Below are 22,025 nucleotides of genomic sequence, written 5' to 3' on the forward strand. Positions count from 1 at the left end.
CAAAAGAATCATTCAGTCATAAAATTTCAGTAACTAATAAAACAAAATAAAATAAAACTTGATATCATCAAGTATGTAGGTAACAGGAAATGTAAATCAACGTACCCCCATTAGTTAAAAGGAAATCAAACAAAAACTAAATCAAATAAAATAATTGAACGAAAGATGAACTGAGCGCGCATGTTTCTAGCGAGATCACCAGTTTAGTTTCAACTCGAGGTACCTGTCAAAAGTACTTGGACTAGAGTCGGTTAGATATTCCCACCTATTGTTACGTGGATTTTTGAACTCGATATGTTTCAGATCCAACGTTTCTCTTTTCATCAATTCACTTCTTAAGCTACTGTAACTTTTACATACATTAGTTGTTATGTAATTGGGATGGCAAATTGTAAACAGTGCATCAAAATATGAAGGGTGCACCCGGCCTTTAACTGAAAAGGTATCAAACGATAGTTTGTGCACGTTTGTAGCCGGTAATGGGAACTGTATTTTGAGATCATCAATATCCATGTCCAGTAAATCTTGATCATCAGAAGTACGGATTTTTATTCCAATGTCAAACTCGCTTGATAAATTGAGTAATTCCCTCATCTTATAAAGACAATGACTATCCGTGGGCTTCCCTAATTCGAGACGATCAAGCTCAATTTTTCCCGGAGTAGTATGATTTTGAAACGATATATTAGGAATTGTAATTTAGGAGCAGAAACTTGTAAGCCGTCGATCTGACTGTTCTTAAGCAACCTTAGGGTCAGTGTTTTCAACGACGCACTAGCAATATCCAACTTTTCCGGACTCCAGTTACAAAATGTAAGCTCCAAACTCTCGAGAAAAGGTAATTTCGATTTGATGTTATCAAAAAATGCAGCATCTATCATGACATCATATAAACTTAACTCGATCACTCTACTTAATGAATCAATATTGAATGTCCTTGGAATGCTTAAAGACAAGTACTTAAAGTTTTGAAGGTTAGGGACATCATCAACTTCCAAGATTTTATATTTTTCTGATGATGCTACTAATTTAAACTCTTGAAGACAATGCAGATTTTTTATCTTGATCTCCGTAAAGCCTGTACAATGTAAAAGGTATACCTTCTCAAGTAATGTACAAGTACAAAATAAGTTATTAAGTACCTCATCACTTATCTTCACTTCGTACAACTTGAGTACTCTCAGTGACACACAGTTGATCACAGGATTCCGAGTCACCCAAACACTACCCTCACGCTTCGAGTATGTACTCTCAATTTCAGGTCTGTGTAGATTTTTTCCGGAAAATATCTCATATGTAAGTATATACTTGCGTCTTATAGAGTTATGAATTGAGAGAGAAAGCTCTTTGAGACATCTTTGGGTAGCTACGGTTCGAATACACTTATTCACAAGAAAAGTTGACTCTTTATCTTCGATTGTTATTCCAAGATCAATACTTTTAATTGGCACGTTGTCTTCGTTATACCTTGAGAGAGTTTGACCAATCAAGTGCATAGTTTCTTGATCTTCAGAATCATCAAACCTAAGGGTAGGGATGGTATACCAAGCTTGTTTCCATGACTTCGACAACACGCAAGTTCGAGCCGCTTCTTTTAAGGCCAAAAAAGATTGAATGTGGTGAACCAAATCGACAACATCTTCTAAACATGGCCCGCTTCTCTTCACCTCCTCCATCTCCAAAGATTGTATGCCGTGAATCAAATCTGAAACATCTTCTAATCGGGGTTCGCTTCTCTGCATCTCATCCATCTCCGAGTACCTAATTATAGTAATACTATATGGTACATCATCATCATCATCATCATCAATATATAATAATTGTACTCGTAGTATATGTAGTAACAGTACAGAAATAAAGAACATATGAATTTAATATTTACTAATAAAAGTTAAAGTATAAATAAATGAACATTGAGTAGCTCATCAACTGGTAGTGGTCTGAGGTCAGGAGTTCGATTCCGCTAGGCTGCAACATTGCACTCAAGGTTATTCCTGACCTGAAGTATCCACCGTGATTTTAGTGTTTCATCAATAAAGATAACTACTGATTATTCAACATAATAACTTTAGTTTAATAAAACTGTGGCTTTACTATTAAAATTGTTTAAATGATCACAAGTGAACAATAATGGGAATCAACTTCTTAAGATTACAGAAGAGTAAAGAAAACAACTAATGACTTGACCAAACCCATCCGACCCATTGACCGAAATTATAAAAATAAGACCCACTTGACCAAGGACACGTTTGGGACCAAACCTATTTATCCCGCACCCAACCCACCCGTTTTGCCAGGCCTACAAACAACTATCATAGCTACAGAATTCATAAATAATTACAATTATATATAGTCCTTTGTTATACGTCCATCACGTTAAAGTTTTACCTTAAAATCGATCACTCAAAAACCACAGATATATGGCCCAGACTAGAGGCTTTTGGCTTTAACCACGACTGTTCAATCAATTATCCAAAAAAATAAAATACGAATTTAGTTCGGACTTAAGTTTTTAGTAAGAATTACCATTCTTTTTTTTTACGGCAAAAATTATAATAACAAACTGACCCTAGAAAGATTCTAGAGAGGCTGCACCAAACTTAAAATACATTAATTTAAAAAAAAAACGAACTTAACAAGCGTGATCAATTATAAGGATATAAATTTGATATCAGATTTTTATGATCTGTTTTACCCCCACAAGACTCTAATAGGTACTATATAATGCTTAATTTTTCTCATATAACTATCATAATTTATTTATCTATCTATCTATCTATCTATCTATCTATCTATCTATCTATCTATCTATCTATCTATCTATCTATCTATCTATCTATCTATCTATATCTATAAAGTGATACATAACAAAGTATAAATTAAGAACGACAAGAAATTGTTACCCAGAATCCTTGACGAAGTATTAGGGAAGAAGCAGAATTACACACAAGTACGAGACAAGGACGTATATATAAGAAGGGATGTTGACGAAGTTTTAAAGAAGAAGCAGAATTAACACAAGTATGAGACAAAGACGTATATATAAGAAGGGACGTAGGGTTTTGTAATTGCATGTTGGGCTTATTAGATTTTAAGGGGTATTTTTAACATATATTAGCCCAAAAACTAAATCAGAATTAGTTGGTAATAAATATTGTTGGTAATAAAAATAATAAAGAGATTGTACATATGTGGATCACCGAATATTATTTTGTTTCTAGTCAGTAATTGAAGAAATTCAGCAAGGTTTTTTAGCCTTACAAATAAATTACAAATAATTTAATTTAATTCCATATTTACAACTCAACCATGTCATGAATAATATTACAAATACTAAAATTGTATAAGGAAAATATATACTAAAAAAGAATACTTATACTATGTAATTAATTTAACACAGTTTATAAAGTCGTTCCTATGTGTGTATAATTGATCAGCAAGTTACGTACTACCGTTTGGAGTATGATCACCCTTGCGATAATGTAATGTTATTAGATTATATTCAGTTTACTTGTGTGTAGTGTACAGAATAGGACTTGTAGCTTGTTTTCATTATAAATGTACTTCATAAACTTATACAGCAAGCAAAATGTGTAATGTCATTTGAATATTTCTTTTGTGGGTCAAACTTGATTGATGTAAATAGACCATAATCATGTGTAATATTTAGGGAATTATAATTGTGAATTGTTGGTGTAATGTATGGTAGTAATAAATAAGGAAGCAAGGGAAAGTTTTCTTTAATTATACTATATGCACATTTCAATCCTTTTCCAATGAGAGAGAGTGTGAGAGAGAGTGTGAGGAGAGAGAAATAAGCACACAAGGTTTATCAATGGAGGCGGATCGTGGCCGAGATACTACAATGGAAGATTTCAAGACGATTTTCCGAGATTAACCAAAAACCAGTGGATATCCTTCATGTTTTTCAACTATCCGGAGAATTGGTCGATGGAGAATCTTTGGAGGACGTTCAAACATTATGGCAATCTAAAAGACATATACATGGTAAGGAAAAGGTTGCGTAATGGTCAGCGTTTTGCTTTCGCACGGTTTGGGGATGTTGATAGTGTAAGAAGATTACTCAATCGGTTAGAAACCATCAAGTTCGATGGTAATCCAATCAGGGTGTTTTTAGCGAATGGGGGCAAGCAAGCGAGCCTGGGAACTGAACATAACAGGAAGTTTTCCTCGATTATGGGAAACAATGCGTTCAGAGATAGCAGGATCTTCAAAGAGGTGATTCAAAACCCCAAGGAGGATTTGAGGAACACAATCAACAAAAACAAAGAAGATCTAAGGCACTGTTTGAATCGTTTGGATAAAGGCAAGCATAGTGAAGCGGATGGTAAAAATGTGGAAGGTAAATGGGTGGAAGATGAAGTTTTAGACGAGAGAATCGTATTGATCCAAAAGCAGGACTGCAACCTGGACTTGATTGATAGGTGCATCGTAGCAGATCTTAAAAGAGTCGATATGCTCAATCAACTCGAATCACTATGCTTAGCTGAAGGCATGGTGGATTTTCAAATCAAATACCTAGGAGGTTTCGAAGTGATGATTGTCCTTAAGTCAAAAGAAGCTGCTGAGGTTATTCTGAATAATGAAAATCACTCAATTTTCAAATGGTGTAACAGCATCAAACGTTTGGGCTTAAACTACTGGCCTTCAAATGGTAGGCTGGTTTGGGTGGAAATCAATGGGGTTCCTGTCACTTGCTGGAACGAGGAAGTTTTTAGCTCCATTGCAGCCAAATGGGGACGTGTGGTATTGATAATGCTAAAAACAAACATATATTTCATAGCATTATCCCTCAAGAAAGACAAGCTTTTAGTTGCAATTATTCTATTTACAAGTGATATTCGTTTAAATAATAAAAGGTGAAGACAAAAGACAGATTCAACGAATTGAAGACGCAAACGACCAAAAAGCTCAAAAGTACAAAATACAATCAAAGAGGTTCCAATTATTGATGAGAAACGTCTCAAAATTACAAGAGTACAAGATTCGAAACACAAAATACAAGATATTAAATTGTACGCAAGGACGTTCGAAAATCCGGAACCGGGACCAGAGTCAACTCTCAACGCTCGACGCAACGAATCGGAAATTATAAATTAACTATGTATATAAATATAATATAATATATAATTAATTATATAAATTATATATAAATTATATTTATATATTAAAACCGTCGGCAGACTAAGATCCAAACTTGTGTGAGCTGGATTCCATTGCTCCACACTCGCGGAGCTTATGAAGGCAAAAACCTCCGCACTCGCGGAGGTCAAACAGTAACACGTGGGCCTATAAAAGGCCGAGCATTAGGCCGAATTTTACACATCTTTTTCTCTTCACTCATATATATATATATATATATATATATATATATATATATTTATATTTTAATTTTAATTTTAAATCCTAATAATAAGGGTATGTTAGCGAATGTTGTAAGGGTGTAAGTCGAAATTCTGTCCGTGTAACGCTACGCTATTTTTAATCATTGTAAGTTATGTTCAACCTTTTTAATTTAATGTCTCGTAGCTAAGTTATTATTATGCTTATTTAAAACGAAGTAATCATGATGTTGGGCTAATTACTAAAATTGGGTAATTGGGCTTTGTACCATAATTGGGGTTTGGACAAAAGAACGACACTTGTGAAAATTAGACTATGGGCTATTAATGGGCTTTATATTTGTTTAACTAAATGATAGTTTGTTAATTTTAATATAAAGATTTACAATTGGACATCCCTATAAATAACCATATACACTAGATCGGACACGATGGGCGGGATATTTATATGTACGAATAATCGTTCATTTAACCGGACACGGGAATGGATTAATAGTCTATGGAATTATTAAAACAGGGGTGAAATTATGTACAAGGACACTTGGCGTAATTGTTAACAAAGTATTAAAACCTTGGGTTACACGCAGTCGATATCCTGGTGTAATTATTAAACAAAGTATTAAAACCTTGTTACAGTTTAAGTCCCCAATTAGTTGGAATATTTGACTTCGGGTATAAGGATAATTTGACGAGGATACTCGCACTTTATATTTATGACTGATGGACTGTTATGGACAAAAACCAGATGGACTTATTGAATAATCCAGGACAAAGGACAATTAACCCATGGGAATAAACTAAAATCAACACGTCAAACATCATGATTATGGAAGTTTAAATAAGCATAATTCCTTTATTTTCATATTTAATTGCACTTCTAATTATTGCACTTTTATTTATTGTTATTGTATTTAATTGCACTTTTATTTATTGTACTTGTATTTAATTGTACTTTTAATTTTCGTACTCTTTAATTGTCGTAATTTTATTTTATCGCACTTTTATTTATCGCAATTTCATTATCGTTGTTTATTTTACGCTTTAAATTAAGTCTTTTATTTATTTAATATTTTACATTAGGTTTTAACTGCGACTAAAGTTTTAAAATCGACAAACCGGTCATTAAACGGTAAAAACCCCTTATAATAATAACATTACTTATATATATATATATATATATATATATATATATATATATATATATATATATATATATATATGTGTATTTTTATAAATTAAAACTAATATAGCGTTAAGCTTTGTTTAAAAGATTCCCTGTGGAACGAACCGGACTTACTAAAAACTACACTACTGTACGATTATGTACACTGCCTATAAGTGTTGTAGCAAGGTTTAGTTATATCCGTTCTATAAATAAATAAATATCTTGTGTAAAATTGTATCATATTTAATAGTATTTCTTTGTAAAAATAAAGCTATTTCATATACACCTCTACGCACATCAAGTATTTTTGGCGCCGCTGCCGGGGAACAATTCAGCTTAAAAGTCGGAAGCGCAACGCTATATAAAAAAAAAGATTTTTTAGTTTACTTTTATAAAAAAAATACGCTTTTGTAAAAATACGTTTTAAATATTCGAAAATATAAAAAGAAAAATATAAATATAAATATTTTTAAGAGTTTGTTAAATATATAAGTTTTATAAAGTTTCTTTAATTTTATTTTAGTTTGTAAAAAAAATATAAGTTTTATTTATATATATATAAATATATAAAACAGAAAACTGAAATATAAAAATAAAAAATAATAATAACTGAACCTGAGTAAAAAACGAACCCTTTTTCAGCTAAAATCGAACCCTCCGCGACTCGTGGTGGTTTTGAACCGGGGCCAACCGCACTCGCGGAGGTCCACTGACAGGCTAGGGTTTGACTCTGCAAACTGTAATAATTACGGAGTATTATTAATTATTACTATTAAACCTAATTAGGTTATTAATTAATTATCATTTAGTTTAGTTTTAATTATTTAATTTGTATTTTTAAGTTTTAATTAGTTTTATTAATATATAAAATTAATACTTTTATAAAATAAATAATATAAAAATAATATTTTTTATAAAAATTTTATTTTTTACAACTTTTAGTATTTTTTTATATTTTTTTTTAATTGTTTTAGCATAATTTTTGTGTTTTTCGCTTATATTTAGTTTTAAGATATAGTTTTTGCCTTAGTTATTTTTATTTAGCATAATTTTATTTTTTTTGCCTTGAAACATTTTTTTTTTCTCGTTTTGTATAAATGTCTCCATACTCTAACAGTATATTATTCTTGTTGTTATTATTATGACGATTATAATTATGATTATGATCATGATTATGATATAATAATAGTATATAGTAATACAAATAAAAAAATATATGCAGAAAAACATATGCATCCATTACCCAACCCACCCATTTAACCACGACTGATCAATCAATCAATTATTCATTCAGTATAAGAAAAAAGTCCAAATTGATTTCCAACTTAAGTTTTACTTAAGAATTACCTTGAAAAAGATTAAATCAAGAAACGAACTTAACTAGCGTGATCAATGTATAAGGATATAAGTTTGATATCAGATTTGATTTATAAATCTATCAAAACGATCCCGCGTGTACATTTGTGACATAACTTTTAATCATTTTCTGTTGTCACCAGCATGTTCTTTATTACTCCGTATCTTTCTTTCTATAACTCATGTCAATATTTATGAGTTGTTTTTTGAGTTAGTTATTGGACCTGTGATCCAACAGTGGCAATCTCAACCCATTCATTAGAATAATTATTAATGCTTATTGACAGTGAATCAAATGGATATAATACTAAATTTACCGGCCAATGCATTTTATAACCGGTGGTCCCGGGAGTGGAGTTGAATTCATGTTTTGTTCCCTTCTACTTATCCAATGCTATTATTATCAATATAAACCCAGTTACCCAAACTCACTCTTCATCAAAAGTGAAGACAAATGCAATCAAATGTTGGAGTATGGAGTCGTTAAACAAACAAGAAAACTGAATCTGGGCTGTGATGCGGCGCATCTATGCAAGCAAAATGGTTCGAAGGTTTTGGATGCAGCGTTTCAAGCTGATATGGCGCATCAAAGGGCAGAGATGTGGCGCATCTCCTTCAGATGCGGCGCATCTGATGCCAGTTCTTGAATCTGCATTCGTAGAAAGCAAAGGGATGCGGCACATTCCTTGGTGATGCGGCGCATCGCCTGCCTGTCAGCAAGTTGTCAACTTGCACACTTGACATCCGAGCATGCTTAGCCTACCTTTCACTTTTGGTGCAAAGTTGGATACTTTACACCTAAAATTAGGGCTGTGATCATGCCAATACAAGGTGTAAAGCATGGCTAGTTGGTTCTAAGTTGATGATTACTAGCACACTTGAAGATCAAGTTGAAGTTTGGTTGTTCTTGTTCTCTCCTATATATAGAACTCATTGTATGCAATTGTAACACACCACATACAAATATTCAGAAAATAAACACTCTCTAGTTGGTCCGTGGACTAAAGCAATCACAACGATTGCATATAACCACGTTATATCTTGTGTCGATTTATTTTTTCTCATTTATTATCTTTCGTTCATTAAGTGGGTTTGAGTGATCTTGATAGTATCACTACTCGGCTAGTAATCTTGTAGAATTACTAGCGTTGTTTGGGTCCTTATATCTTAACAACTGGTATCTAGAGCACAAGGTTTCGTTAAGGGAACGATGGCGGAAGATGGAAAGTTTAGAATTGACCGATTCGATGGGAGAGACTTTGGCTTTTGGAAGATGCAAATTGAAGATTACTTGTATCAAAAGAAGCTACACCAACCCTTGTTAGAGACCAAGCCCGAAAGCATGGACGATGCCGATTGGACGCTTTTGGATCGTCAAGCCTTGGGTGCTATTCGTCTTTCACTTGCTAAGAACGTTGCATACAATGTTGTGAATGAGAAGACGACGTTTGCTTGCTTGAAAGCACTCTCTAACATGTATGAGAAACCTACCGCTGCAAATAAGGTATTTCTCATGCGTCAATTGTTTAATACTAAGATGAAGGAAGGTACGAGTGCAACAGATCATATCAATGAATTTAATAATAATGTTTCAAGACTTGAATCGGTAGAGATTAAGTTTGATGATGAACTATAAGCACTTATCTTGCTTTCATCATTACCGGAAAGTTGGTCGGGTACGGTTACCGCGGTTAGTAGCTCTACGGGAACTACTAAGCTAGTGTTTGAAGCTATAAGGGATTTGATTCTTGGTGAAGATACTCGTAGGAGAAACTCGGGAGAATCAACGTCCGGTTCTTTGTTAAGTACCGACAACCGGGGTAGGAAATTTGAACGCGGTGACAAGAAGGGTAGGAAGAAGTCTAAGAAGAGGAATCCATCGAAAGATAGAAGTGAAGTTACTTGTTGGGGATGCAATCAAAAAGGGCACTTTCAAAGGAATTGCAAAAATGGTTCCGCGAAAGGTGTAAACCTGGCCGAAGGGGAAAGTGATGATGCACTTTTGTGTAGTGTTGAAAATTCTATGGAGTCTTGGATTTTAGATTCGGGAGCTTCGTTTCATGCTACTCATGTCAAAAGCATGATGAAGAATTTTCGTTCATATCAAGGCAAGGTGAGATTGGCGGACAACAAGAAACTCAATATAGAGGGTATTGGAGATGTTGTTTTGAAGACTACTCTTGGTTCTAATTGGACTTTGAAGAACGTAAGGTACATTCCTAAATTGAAAAGGAAACTTATTTTGGTTGGTCAATTAGATGATGAAGGTAACGCGGTTACTTTTGAAAATCGCCAATGGAAGGTGGTTAAGGGTAGTTGTGTAGTGGCTCGTGGACATAAAAGGGGAACTCTTTATATGGTTGAAGTGTTAGATGAAGACACGGTGGTTGCTACGGTTAATGTTAAGTCCGAATCAACTCTATGGCACCGAAGACTCGGGCATATGAGTGAGAAAGGTATGAAGATGCTCGTTTCGAGTGGGAGGATTCCGAACTTAAAAAAGGTGGAACTTGGGTTTTGCGAACCATGTACATATGGGAAGCAAAAGAAGGTTACTTTTGGGAAGTCGTGGAATGCACCTAAGTTGGAGAAATTGGAGCTCGTTCATACGGATGTGTTTGGTCCAACCAATGTAGAATCACATGGAGGTTCTCGTTATTATGTCACCTTCATTGACGACTCCACACGAAAGGTATGAGTTTACTTTCTTAAAGCTAAATCCGATGTATTTAATACTTTTGTGAAGTGGAAAGCTATGGTAGAAAATGAAACCAACTTGAAAGTCAAGTGCTTGAAGTCGGATAATGGAGGAGAATATGGTAGTCTTGAGTTTAAAGACCATTGTGCAAAGCTCGGTGTTAGAATGTTGAAAACAGTACCGGAAACACCGCAACACAATGGGGTCGCCGAACGTATGAATCGTATGTTAAATGAAAGGGCTAAGAGTATGAGACTACATGCCGGTTTGCCTAAGATGTTTTGGGCAGATGCGGTTAATACGGCGGCTTATTTGATAAATAGGGGACCCTCAACACCATTGGGTTTTCGAATTCCCGAGGAAGAATGGCAAGGTAAGAATGTGAGTTATGGTCACCTTAGGATCTTTGGGTGTAATGCATATGTGAAGACCAAAGATGCGGATAGAGACAAGCTTGAAGCTAAGTCAAAGAAGTGTATTTTCATAGGCTACGGGTCGGATGAAATGGGCTATCGTTGTTGGGACAACGAGGCTAGAAAAGTAATTCGTTCGCGAGATGTTACTTTTGATGAAGATTCGGTCTATGGCAAACCGGAAATGGGGAGTCCTAAACCGAGTCAAGTTACTTTTGACGATGTTTCTATTGATGATCTTGCAGGTTCTAGTGGGAGTTTGAGAAACAATGAATTGCCAAATGACGGTGAGGCATCAGAAAATGCTAATGATGGAGATGGTTCGAAAAGCGGTGATGATTCCGAACATAGTGCGAGTTCTAGTGATGAGGAGGATACAAATGAAACCGGTCCAACCATTCCGGTTACTCCTACACTAAGATGCTCGACTAGAGTGCCCAAACCTAATCCTAGGTATTACCCATCAGCAAACTACTTGCTCTATACCGAGAATGGTGAACCCGAAAGTTACTTTGAGGCAAGGAAGACAAAAGAATCCATACAATGGGAGCTTGCCACGAAAGAAGAGATTGGATCACTTGAGAAGAACAAGACTTGGTCACTAGTGAAGTTACCTCATGATAAAAGGGCATTGCAAAGCAAATGGGTGTATAGAATTAAGAATGAGTTAGATGGCAAGAGAAGGTACAAGGCTCGTTTGGTAGTCAAAGGCTTTCAACAAAAGGAAGGGGTTGACTACAAAGAGATATTTTCACCGGTAGTTAAAATGACTACTATCCATTTGGTACTTTCTATGGTTGCATCCGAAGACTTACATCTTGAGCAACTAGATGTAAAAACTGCATTCTTACACGGTGATCTTGTTGAAGAGATCTACATGAGGCAACCCGAGGGCTTTAAGGTAAAGGGTAAAGAGAAGTGGGTTTGTAAGCTAAAGAAAAGTTTGTATGGATTGAAACAAGCACCTCGGCAATGGTACTTGAAGTTTGACGAGTTTATGAAGAAGATTGGTTTCTTAAGATGTGAATCGGATCACTGTTGCTACTTGAAGAAATTCAAATCTTCTTACATAATCTTATTGTTGTATGTTGATGACATGTTGCTTGCAGGTTCTAACATGTCCTAAATTAACAAGTTGAAGGGATTACTTTCCCAAGAATTCGAGATGAAAGATCTTGGTGGTGCTAAGCAAATACTTGGCATGAGTATTGTGCGTGATCGTGTGAAGGGTACTCTATACTTGTCTCAATCTAAATATATTGAGAAAGTAGTAGAGAGGTTCAACATGAAAGATTCAAAGGCTCGTTCTATGCCTTTGGGAAGCACCTTAAAACTGTCGAAAAGTCAATCACCAAAGACGGAAAGAGTCAAGAAAGATATGGAAAAGGTTCCATATGCATCGGCCATGGGTAGTATTATATATGACATGGTTTGTACAAGACCCGATATTGCTCAAGCAGTGGGAGTTGTAAGTCGTTATATGTCTAATCCGGGGAAAGAGCATTGGGAAGCGGTCAAATGGTTGCTTCGTTATTTGAAAGGTACTTCTAATATGAGATTGTGTTTCTCTAAAAACAATCTCATACTTAGAAGCTATGCGGATGCTATTTTGGGTGGATGTGATGATTTGGGGAAAAGCACTACGCGGGTTATGTTTTCACAATGGGGAAGACGGCGATTAGTTGGTTATCTCGATTGCAAAAGAGTGTTGCTTTGTCAACCACCGAAGCCGAATACTTGGCTATTGCGGAAGCTTCTAAAGAGCTAGTGTGGTTGAAGAACTTCTTAGGTAAGTTGGGTAAAAGACAAGACTATTGCGTCTTGTATTGTGATAATCAAAGTGCGGTTCATCTTAGGAAGAATCCGGTGTTTCATAGTCGTACGAAACACATCAAGATAAGGTATCATTTTATTCGACAACATATAAATGATGGCACTTTATTCTTGGAGAAAATCCTTGGTACGAAGAATCCTGCCGATATGTTTACTAAGGTGGTCACGACGGACAAATTTAGGTTTTGTATTACCTCAATTGGTCTTCTCACGAATTGATGAGAGAAGACCCCAGCTAGAGATTTGAATTGTGTTACAAGTTTAACAAGTAGTATTGAAGACCTTTTATCGAAAGTCTACTCATCCGAAGTATGTGTTGAGCGTGCGTGTTCCAAATGGTATTTAGCGGTAATCGAAGGTGGTTTAATGTTCTAGGTTAATTCATTGATATAATTGGAGTTTGTTCAAAGTCTCCAAGTGGGAGATTTGTTGGAGTATGGAGTCATTAAACAAACAAGAAAACTGAATCTGGGCTGTGATGTGGCGCATCATAGGTGGATGCGGCGCATCTATGCAAGCAAAATGGTTCGGAGGTTTTGGATGCGGCGTTTCTGATATGGCGCATCAAAGGGCAGAGATGCGGCGCATCTCCTTCAGATGCGGCGCATCTGATGCCAGTTCTTGAATCTGCATTCGTGGAAAGCAAAGGGATGCGGCGCATTCCTTGGTGATGCGGCGCATCGCCTGCCTGTCAGCAAGTTGTCAACTTGCACACTTGACATTCGAACATGCTTAGCCTACCTTTCACTTTTGGTGCAAAGTTGGATACTTTACACCTAAAATTAGGGCTGTGATCATGCCAATACAAGGTGTAAAGCATGGCTAGTTGGTTCTAAGTTGATGATTACTAGTACACTTGAAGATCAAGTTGAAGTTTGGTTGTTCTTGTACTCCTGTATATAGAACTCATTGTATGCAATTGTAACACACCACATACAAATATTCAGAAAATAAACACTCTCTAGTTGGTCTGTGGACTAAAGCAATCACAACGATTGCATATAACCACGTTATATCTTGTGTCGATTTATTTTTTCGCATTTATTATCTTTTGTTCATTAAGTGGGTTTGAGTGATCTTGATAGTATCACTACTCGGCTAGTAATCTTGCAGAATTACTAGCGTTGTTTGGGTCTTTATATGCTAACATCAAATAATATATAGATCAATGTGCATACAACATGGTATGAAAATTACCTACTGACTTGCGCACATTGAACTCTTCAATGCAACGAAAACATATTTGCATTGATTCAAAAAGTTTTATTTGAAGCATGGTAGAAAACCAATGTAAAGCTAAAAGTGCCTGGATGACAATTGACAAACACCCATCAAAGCACTAAAAATAATACTCTGTACTACTTAAAAACAGGTTTTGTAATATTATACTTATATCAGTAGTTAATATTTCATATAAACCAAATCTTAGTTTACTTAGCTGCTTATAGCTTATGTGAATTTTAGTTAAGGTTGCTTCTAATCACATTACTGATCACAGGTAGAATGAAACTTGCTGTGGCATGCATTATTAATCACAGGTAGAACGAAACTTTAACTTACAAAGACACAAAGCACCACAAACATTTTTATTATACAACAAATTCTTTGAATTAAATAATAAATTTGGGGATCAAATAATCAAAGATCTAATCTAATTAGGTCCAGTTTTGTACATCTAAAATGTGACTAAGAATGATATGTTCAACGACACACCTTTTCCTACATTTGGGTCTCCATGTATATATTATCGGCATTCATGTACTTGTAACAACATAAGAACAGGAAAACTTTAGAAATACTACTTATATCAAAAGAATCGTTCAGTCATATAAAATTTCAATTTCGATAACTAATAAAACAGCATAAAATAAAACTTCAATTAAGTATGTAGGTAACATGAAATGTAAATCAACGTAAACCCCATTAGGTAAAAGGAAATCAAACAAACATTAAATCAAACAAAACAATTGCATGAAATATGAGCTGAGCACGCATGTTTTTAGAGAGAGCCCCAGTTTAGTTTCAACTCAAGATCATGGTACCTAATTACTGGACTAGTGTCAGTTAGACCTTCCCACTTATTGTTACGTGGATTTTTAAGCTCGATGTTTTTCAAACCTAACGTTTTCCTTTTCATCAGTTCACTTAATAAGCTACTATAACTATTGCATACATTAGTTGTTATGTAATTGGGATGGCAAATTCTAAACAGTGCATCAAAATATGAAGGGTGCACCCGGCCTTCGCCTGAAAAGATATCAAACGATAGTTTGTGCACGTTTGTAGCCGGAAATGGGAACCGTGTTTCGAGATCATCAATATCCATGTCCAGTACATCATCCTCATGAGAAAAATCAAATCTTATTCCAATGTCAAACTCGCTTGATAAATTGAGAAATTCCCTCATCTTATTAAGACAATGATTATCCGTGGGCTTCCCTAATTCGAGACGACCAAGCTGAATTTTTCCCGGAGTAGTATGATTTTGAAACGATAGATTAGGAATTGTGGGGCTTTTGTAAAACAAATGAATTAATTTAGGAGCAGAAACTTGTAAGTCGTCGATCTGCCTGTCTTTAAGCAACATTAGGGACAGTTTTTTCAACGACGCACTTGTAATATCCAACTTTTTCGGACTCCAGTGACAAAATCTAAGATCCAAACTCTCGAGAAAAGGTAATTTCGATTTGATGTTATCAGCAAATGCAACATCTATCATGACATCGAATAATCTCAACTCGATCACTCTACTTAATGAATCAAAATTGAATGACCTTGGAATGGGTAAAGAAAAGTACTTCAAATTTTGAAGGTTAGGGACATCATCAACTTCCAATATTTTATATCTTTTTATTGATGCTGCTAATTTAAACTTTTGAAGATAACGCAGATTTTTTATCTTGATCTTCGTAAAGCCAGTACAGTGTATAAGGCGTATCTTCTCAAGTAATGTACAAGTAGAGAATAAGTTATTAAGTACCTCATCACTTATCTTCACTTTGTACAGCTTGAGTACTCTCAATGACACACAGTTGATCACAGGATTCTGAGTCACACAAACACTATCATGACGCTTCGAGTATGTACTCTCAATTTCAAGTCTGTGTAGATTTTCTCTGGAAAATATCTCATCTGTAAGTATAAAATTGCGTCTTATAGAGTTATAAATTTTGAGGGAAAGCTCTTTAAGACATCTTTGGGTAGCTACGGTTCGAATACACTTATTAGCAAGAGAAGATGACTCTTGATCTTCGATTGTTATTCCAAGATCAATACTTTTAATTGGCACGTTGTCTTCATTATACCTTGAGAGAGTTTGCTCAATAAAGTGCATAATTTCTTGATGTTCATAATCATCAAACCTAAGGGTAGGGATGGTATACCAAGCTTGTTTCCATAACTTTGACAACACACAAGTTCGAGTCGCTTCTTTTATGGACAACAAAGACTGTATGTGGTGAACCAAATCGACAACATCTTCTAAACATGGCCCGCTTCTCTTCACCTCCTCCATCTCCAAAGATTGTATGCCGTGAACCAAATCTGAAACATCTTCTAATCGGGGTTCGGTCCTCTTCATCTCATCCATCTCCGGGTACCTAATTATAGTAATACTATGCGGTACATCATCATCAATATATAATAATTGTGCTCGTAGTATATGCAGTATTATTTTTTATTATTTTTTTGGCAAAAAAATATAATTTTATATGTAGTAATAGAAATAAAGAGCATATGCATTTAATATTTACTAATAAAAGTTAAAATTATAAATAAACTGATTTTAGTCTTTCATTAATAAACATAACTAAACTACTGATTATTCAACATAATAACTTTAGTTTAATAAAACTATTTAAAATTGTTAAATGATCACAAGTGAACAATAATGCGAATCAACTACTTAAGATTACAGAAGAGTAAAGAAAACAACTAATGACTTGACCCAACCCATCCGACTCATTGACCCAAATTATAGAATAAGACCCACTTGACCAAGGACACGTTTGGGACCAAACCTATTTAACCCGCACCCAACCCACCCGTTTTGCCAGGCCTACAAACAACTATCATAGCTACAGAATTCACAAATAATTACAATTATATATAGTCCTTTGTTATACGTCCATCTCGTTAAAGTTTTACCTTAAAATCGATCATTCAAAAACTGCAAATATATGGCTCACACCAGAGGCTTTTGGCTTTACCACGACTGATCAATCAATTATCCAAAAAAAAAAAAAACCAATTTAGTTCCAACTTGAGTTTTAAGTAAGAATTACCTTCTGTCTTTTTTTCAACAGCAAAAATTTTATTAAGAAACCTACCTGCACCAAACTTAAAATAAATTAATCAAAAAAACGAACTTAACTAGCGTGATCAATTATAAGACCCTAATAAGTACTATATAATGCTTAATTTTTCTCAAATAACTATCATAATTTATCTATCCATATCTATAAAATAAAATTAAAATTTTGATACATAACAAAGTATAAATTAAGAACAGCGAGAAATAGGTACCAGGAATCCTTGACGAAGTATTAAAGAAGAAGCAGAATATACGTACGCACAAGTATGAGACAAGGACGTATACATAAGAAGGGACGTAGGGTTTTGTAATTAATTGGATGTTGGGCTTATTAGATTTTTAAGGGGTATTTTAAACATATATTAGCCCAAAAACTAAATCAGAACTAGTTGGTAATGATAATGTATAATGTTAAATAAAAGAAAAAAGAAAATCTTTGGTTTTAAATAGGGGGGAAAATGTTAAGTGTGACGTACGGCAACTATTCATTTGGCTTGAAGTTTTAGTATACGGTTAAATTAAATAAATATTTTTGGTAATAAATATAGAGAAATATTCATTTGAATACATAAATTAAGTTGAGATATAAAGGACCAACGAGAGTGCGACATGTGGCGCGAAAATCACATTTGATTGAAAAAAATTCAAAAAACAATTTTTTCGAAAAAAAAAAAATTCTATTTTTTTGAAAAAAAATGTTCGAAATTTTTTTTTCAAATTTTCTTTTTTACCAATCACATGTGATTTCCATGTACAATCACATTTGATTGAATTGTACAATCACATGTGATTGGATTTGACATGCATAATCACATGTGATTGGGTTTACAAGCACATGTGATTGACATGCAGAATCACATGTGATTTTAAAAAAAATCGAAAAAAATAATTCGTAAAAAAAATATTTTGTTCGGAAAAGAAAAGTTTTTTTAAATATTTGTTTTAATCACATGTGATTTTCGCGCCACATGTCACGCTCTCATTATTCCCTTGAATTTCAAGCAAATTAATGGATGCAAGTGAGATAATAAAGAGATTGTACATATGTGGATCACCGAATATTATTTGTTTTTAATCAACTAATACTAATATTATTGGCAAACTAAAAAATTACCATATAAACTAGTCAGTAATTGAAGAAATTCAACAACGTTTTTTTTTATATAAAAAAGGAAATAAATAAACGTGGCTTTACAAATAATTTAATTCCATATTTATAGCTCAACTTGTCATGAATAATATTACAAATATTAAAATACTAGTGAAATGACCCGTGAAAACACGGGTTTGTTTAAACGAAACAGTGATATGTTTTAGGTATTAAGTGAATGTAAATGTTAAAGTCATTTAGTTTATTGCCCCGTGGAACCACGAATTCTGACTAAGAAACTTGTCGTTGATTTTACAAACATAAAGTTCGCTCAAATTTGAATATTTATATTTATATTTTTAATAATAATAATAATAATAATAATAATAATAATAATAATAATAATAATAATAATAATAATAATAATAAATACCTTTTAAATTTTTTTAGAAAAATAAAATTACAATTTATGAGAGATTAATATTTCCTTTTATAAAAGATTTTGTATTATTTTTTTAATTAAATTAATATATAATTATGACATCATTTTAGAGGTTTATTAGACTATATAGAATATAGATTATAAGAAAAATCGATACTAAAAAGAAATATTTATACTATGTAATTGATTTAACAAAGTTTATAAAGTCGTTCCTATATGTATGTGTACAATTGATATAGCAAATTACGTACTACCGTTCGGAGTATGATCACCTTTGCGATAATGTAATGTTATTAGATCATATTCAGTTTACTTGTTTAGTGTACTGAATAGGACTTGTAGCTTGTTTTCATTATAAATGTACATGTTGTTAACGGACATTACACGTAGACAATATCATATGTAATATTTAGCATATCTCATATTAAATGTAGACATATCTAATATTAAATGCAAAGATTGGATTGATAGATAGCAAGGGACATGATCCCTAAATTCAAGAGATATGAGATCATATCATGTATTATATATTTGGCTTGTTTGATCAATAAGAAATATGGAGAATTAACATTCTAACATGGTATCGAGCCAGAAAATTCAATAAAACCAAATCATCATTCTTCCTCTTATCTTCCTCTTCTACACTTAAATCTCTTCCCTGCCGCCATCAACATACGGCACCTTTGGAATTTTCATCATCTTCTTCTCTAAACACCTCACCACCATTTTCTTTTACTATCTCTACAAACTTCAAAAAAAAAAAAAAAAAAAAAAAAAAAAAAAAAAAAAAAGGAACAGTACCTCACCTCTCTCACCTCTGATCTTACGATTTACCCACTTCGAGTAATTTTCGAGTCTCACCTCCACCACAGTTCGACTCCTACAGCTCCGAATATCATTTCCTGAAATTTAATTATATTTCTAACCACCAACGGCCACCCACGCATCCTTTAGCTCGTCACTTTGGTTGAGATATAAATGGAGGCTCATGTCTTTTATTTCTGAATTGGATTCATGTACCAAATAAAAGGAAAGATTGGGTGGAGTTTAGGACCCATTTTTGTCTAGATCATACAACCTACCTCGTTGGAATTAATTAAAGTTGAATTTATGTGGTGGGCTAATATATGAGCTCATTCTGTAACTTCACTTTTATTATTATCATTTTTTTCTTGTCGTAATCACCATTTATTTTCTCTTTAGTATTACCCAATTACAATCATTTTCAAATCTCCGTCCTCTTTTAAAATATCCGATCACACCACCTTTTCTCTCTCTAAATTTACTCTTATTTCCTGCTACTGCTTCTCTTCCAACCTTCATCTTTCATGACTCTCACCAACAAATATGATAAAATTTATACAGTTACATCAATTGGTCATCTCATTCCTATCAAACTTGACCTAGCAAAACTCAACTATAGTCATTGGAGCACTCTTTTCACCACTCATTGTGCCGGTTTTGATGTACTTGGGTTCATCAAAGGCACATCAACCAGTGAAGAACGAGCCACCGAGGAATGGTCTAAAGCAGATTCGGTCGTGCGTTCGTGGATTTTTCTCACAATTTCTCAACCCCTCTTGGAACGTGTCCTCAACTCACAACCCAAGACTGCCCACTAGGCATGGGAATTTCTGGCAAAGGTTTTTCAAGACAATAAACGTGCACGAACAGTTGAAATCACCGCCGAACTCAAAGCACTGGATATCGGTAATCAAACTGTGGAGGAGTATTTTCGCAAACTTGACTCGCTATCCTCTCTCCTACGCAATCTAGGAACCACCATTGAAGAAGATGATCTTGTTACCTACGCCATTAATGGGTTAAACGATAAATTCCTTCATGCAACTCATATTATAATTCATAGTAATCCTTTCCCGAACCTAGCAACCGTACGATCAATGATAACCCTGGAAGAGATGCGTTTGAATCGGACAAAACCTTGTCCCACCGTAAACAGCGCAACGCCATATAGTCCTACGGTACTCCTTGCTCATACACCCGTTGGAAATTCTCGCTCGACATCGTCCAAAATTAATGCTCAGCAGGTCTGTCGAGGATTCACACGTGGTTTTTGTAGTTTTGGCGAACAGTGCCGATACCTTCATCATAGAACCAATCGGCCAAGTCACAACCGACCTAATCCAAGTAATAATGTTGTGCGCTCATCTAATCCTAACTGGGCATCAGGTAACACTTCTGCTCCACATAATCGGACCAATGGTAATACTCAAGACCACTTGCTAAAACTTATTGAGGCCCAACAGCAGGTCATTAATAATTTTAGTTTATCATCTAACAACTTGGCCCAGCGACTGGTACCTTCCCACATGCCTTCACAGTCTGTTTTTAGGCCTGCTGTCCCGCAACTCAGTTCGGCCCAACAACCGTAGAATGCTCACCTTTTTACTGGGTCGTATACTCCTCAGGCTCACATGGCTCTGCCCAGTCTTCTTGGTCCATACTTACCTCAGTTCACAACTATTGGGTCTGCGAGCCATAATAGTCAGACCTCTGTTAACGGACCTGCGTCTTACCTTGGGTCCGTTCCACCCGGATTTTTTGGTCCACAAAATCAAGCTACATATGGACAGGAGACATTAATTCCACACGTGTTTAGCACTACCACCCTTCCGGATTACAGTAACGCAGGCTGGACCATGGATACTGGTGCGTCCACTTATCTTACATCTAGCATTAATAATTTAAGTAGTGTTTTTAATTATTGCATGTATCCCTCAGTTGCTGTTGGTGACGGGAACCCCATCCCAGTCACCAATACTAGCCATAGCGTTTTTCCAAATGTTAACCGCCCTCTCCACTTATCAAATGTGCTTGTTACACCTAACATCGTTAAAAATCTTATTTCTGTTCGTTGTTTTACTCGTGATAATAAAGTTTCTGTTTCTTTTGACGAATTTGGTTTTTATGTGAAGGATTACTTGACTCGCCGCCTGCTCCTCCGATGTGATAGCACCGGAGATCTCTATCCACTGACAACTCCAACATCTATACCTGCTCATCATGCTCTCGTAACCACTCCCAGCATTTGGCATCAGCGACTTGGACATCCCAGCGCTGATGTTTTTCGTCGTCTTTGTTCTAGCAATTCTATTTCATGTAATAGTAATAATAAATCTCATGTACTTTGTCATGCGTGCCAGCTTGACAAACACGTGTGACTCCCCTTTAATAGTTCTGTTTCTAATGTTACTTCTGTGTTTGACATTATTCATTCGGATTTATGGACATCTCCAATCCCGAGTCTTAGTGGTTACAAATATTATGTTATTTTCTTAGATCATTTCTCACATTACTTATGGGTATTTCCGTTGCGCAATAAGTCTGACGTA

General features: G+C 34.8%; 2 protein-coding genes across 2 annotated transcripts; both read right to left on the minus strand.

Annotated features, from left to right (window-relative positions):
• Positions 1 to 626: 626 nt before the first annotated feature.
• Positions 627 to 1,751, minus strand: LOC139867867 (putative F-box/FBD/LRR-repeat protein At5g62970). Its single transcript, XM_071856215.1, has one exon. The coding sequence runs from the start codon at positions 1,749 to 1,751 to the stop codon at positions 627 to 629; it is 1,125 nt and encodes a 374-aa protein (XP_071712316.1).
• Positions 1,752 to 14,827: 13,076 nt separating this feature from the next.
• On the minus strand, positions 14,828 to 16,417 carry LOC139867868 (F-box/LRR-repeat protein At5g02910-like). Its single transcript, XM_071856216.1, has one exon. It carries the CDS (start codon positions 16,415 to 16,417, stop codon positions 14,828 to 14,830), a length of 1,590 nt encoding a protein of 529 aa, XP_071712317.1.
• Positions 16,418 to 22,025: the final 5,608 nt, after the last annotated feature.

This window comes from Rutidosis leptorrhynchoides, chromosome 9 (assembly GCF_046630445.1).
Source record: "Rutidosis leptorrhynchoides isolate AG116_Rl617_1_P2 chromosome 9, CSIRO_AGI_Rlap_v1, whole genome shotgun sequence".
In the NCBI taxonomy this organism is placed as follows: domain Eukaryota; kingdom Viridiplantae; phylum Streptophyta; class Magnoliopsida; order Asterales; family Asteraceae; genus Rutidosis; species Rutidosis leptorrhynchoides.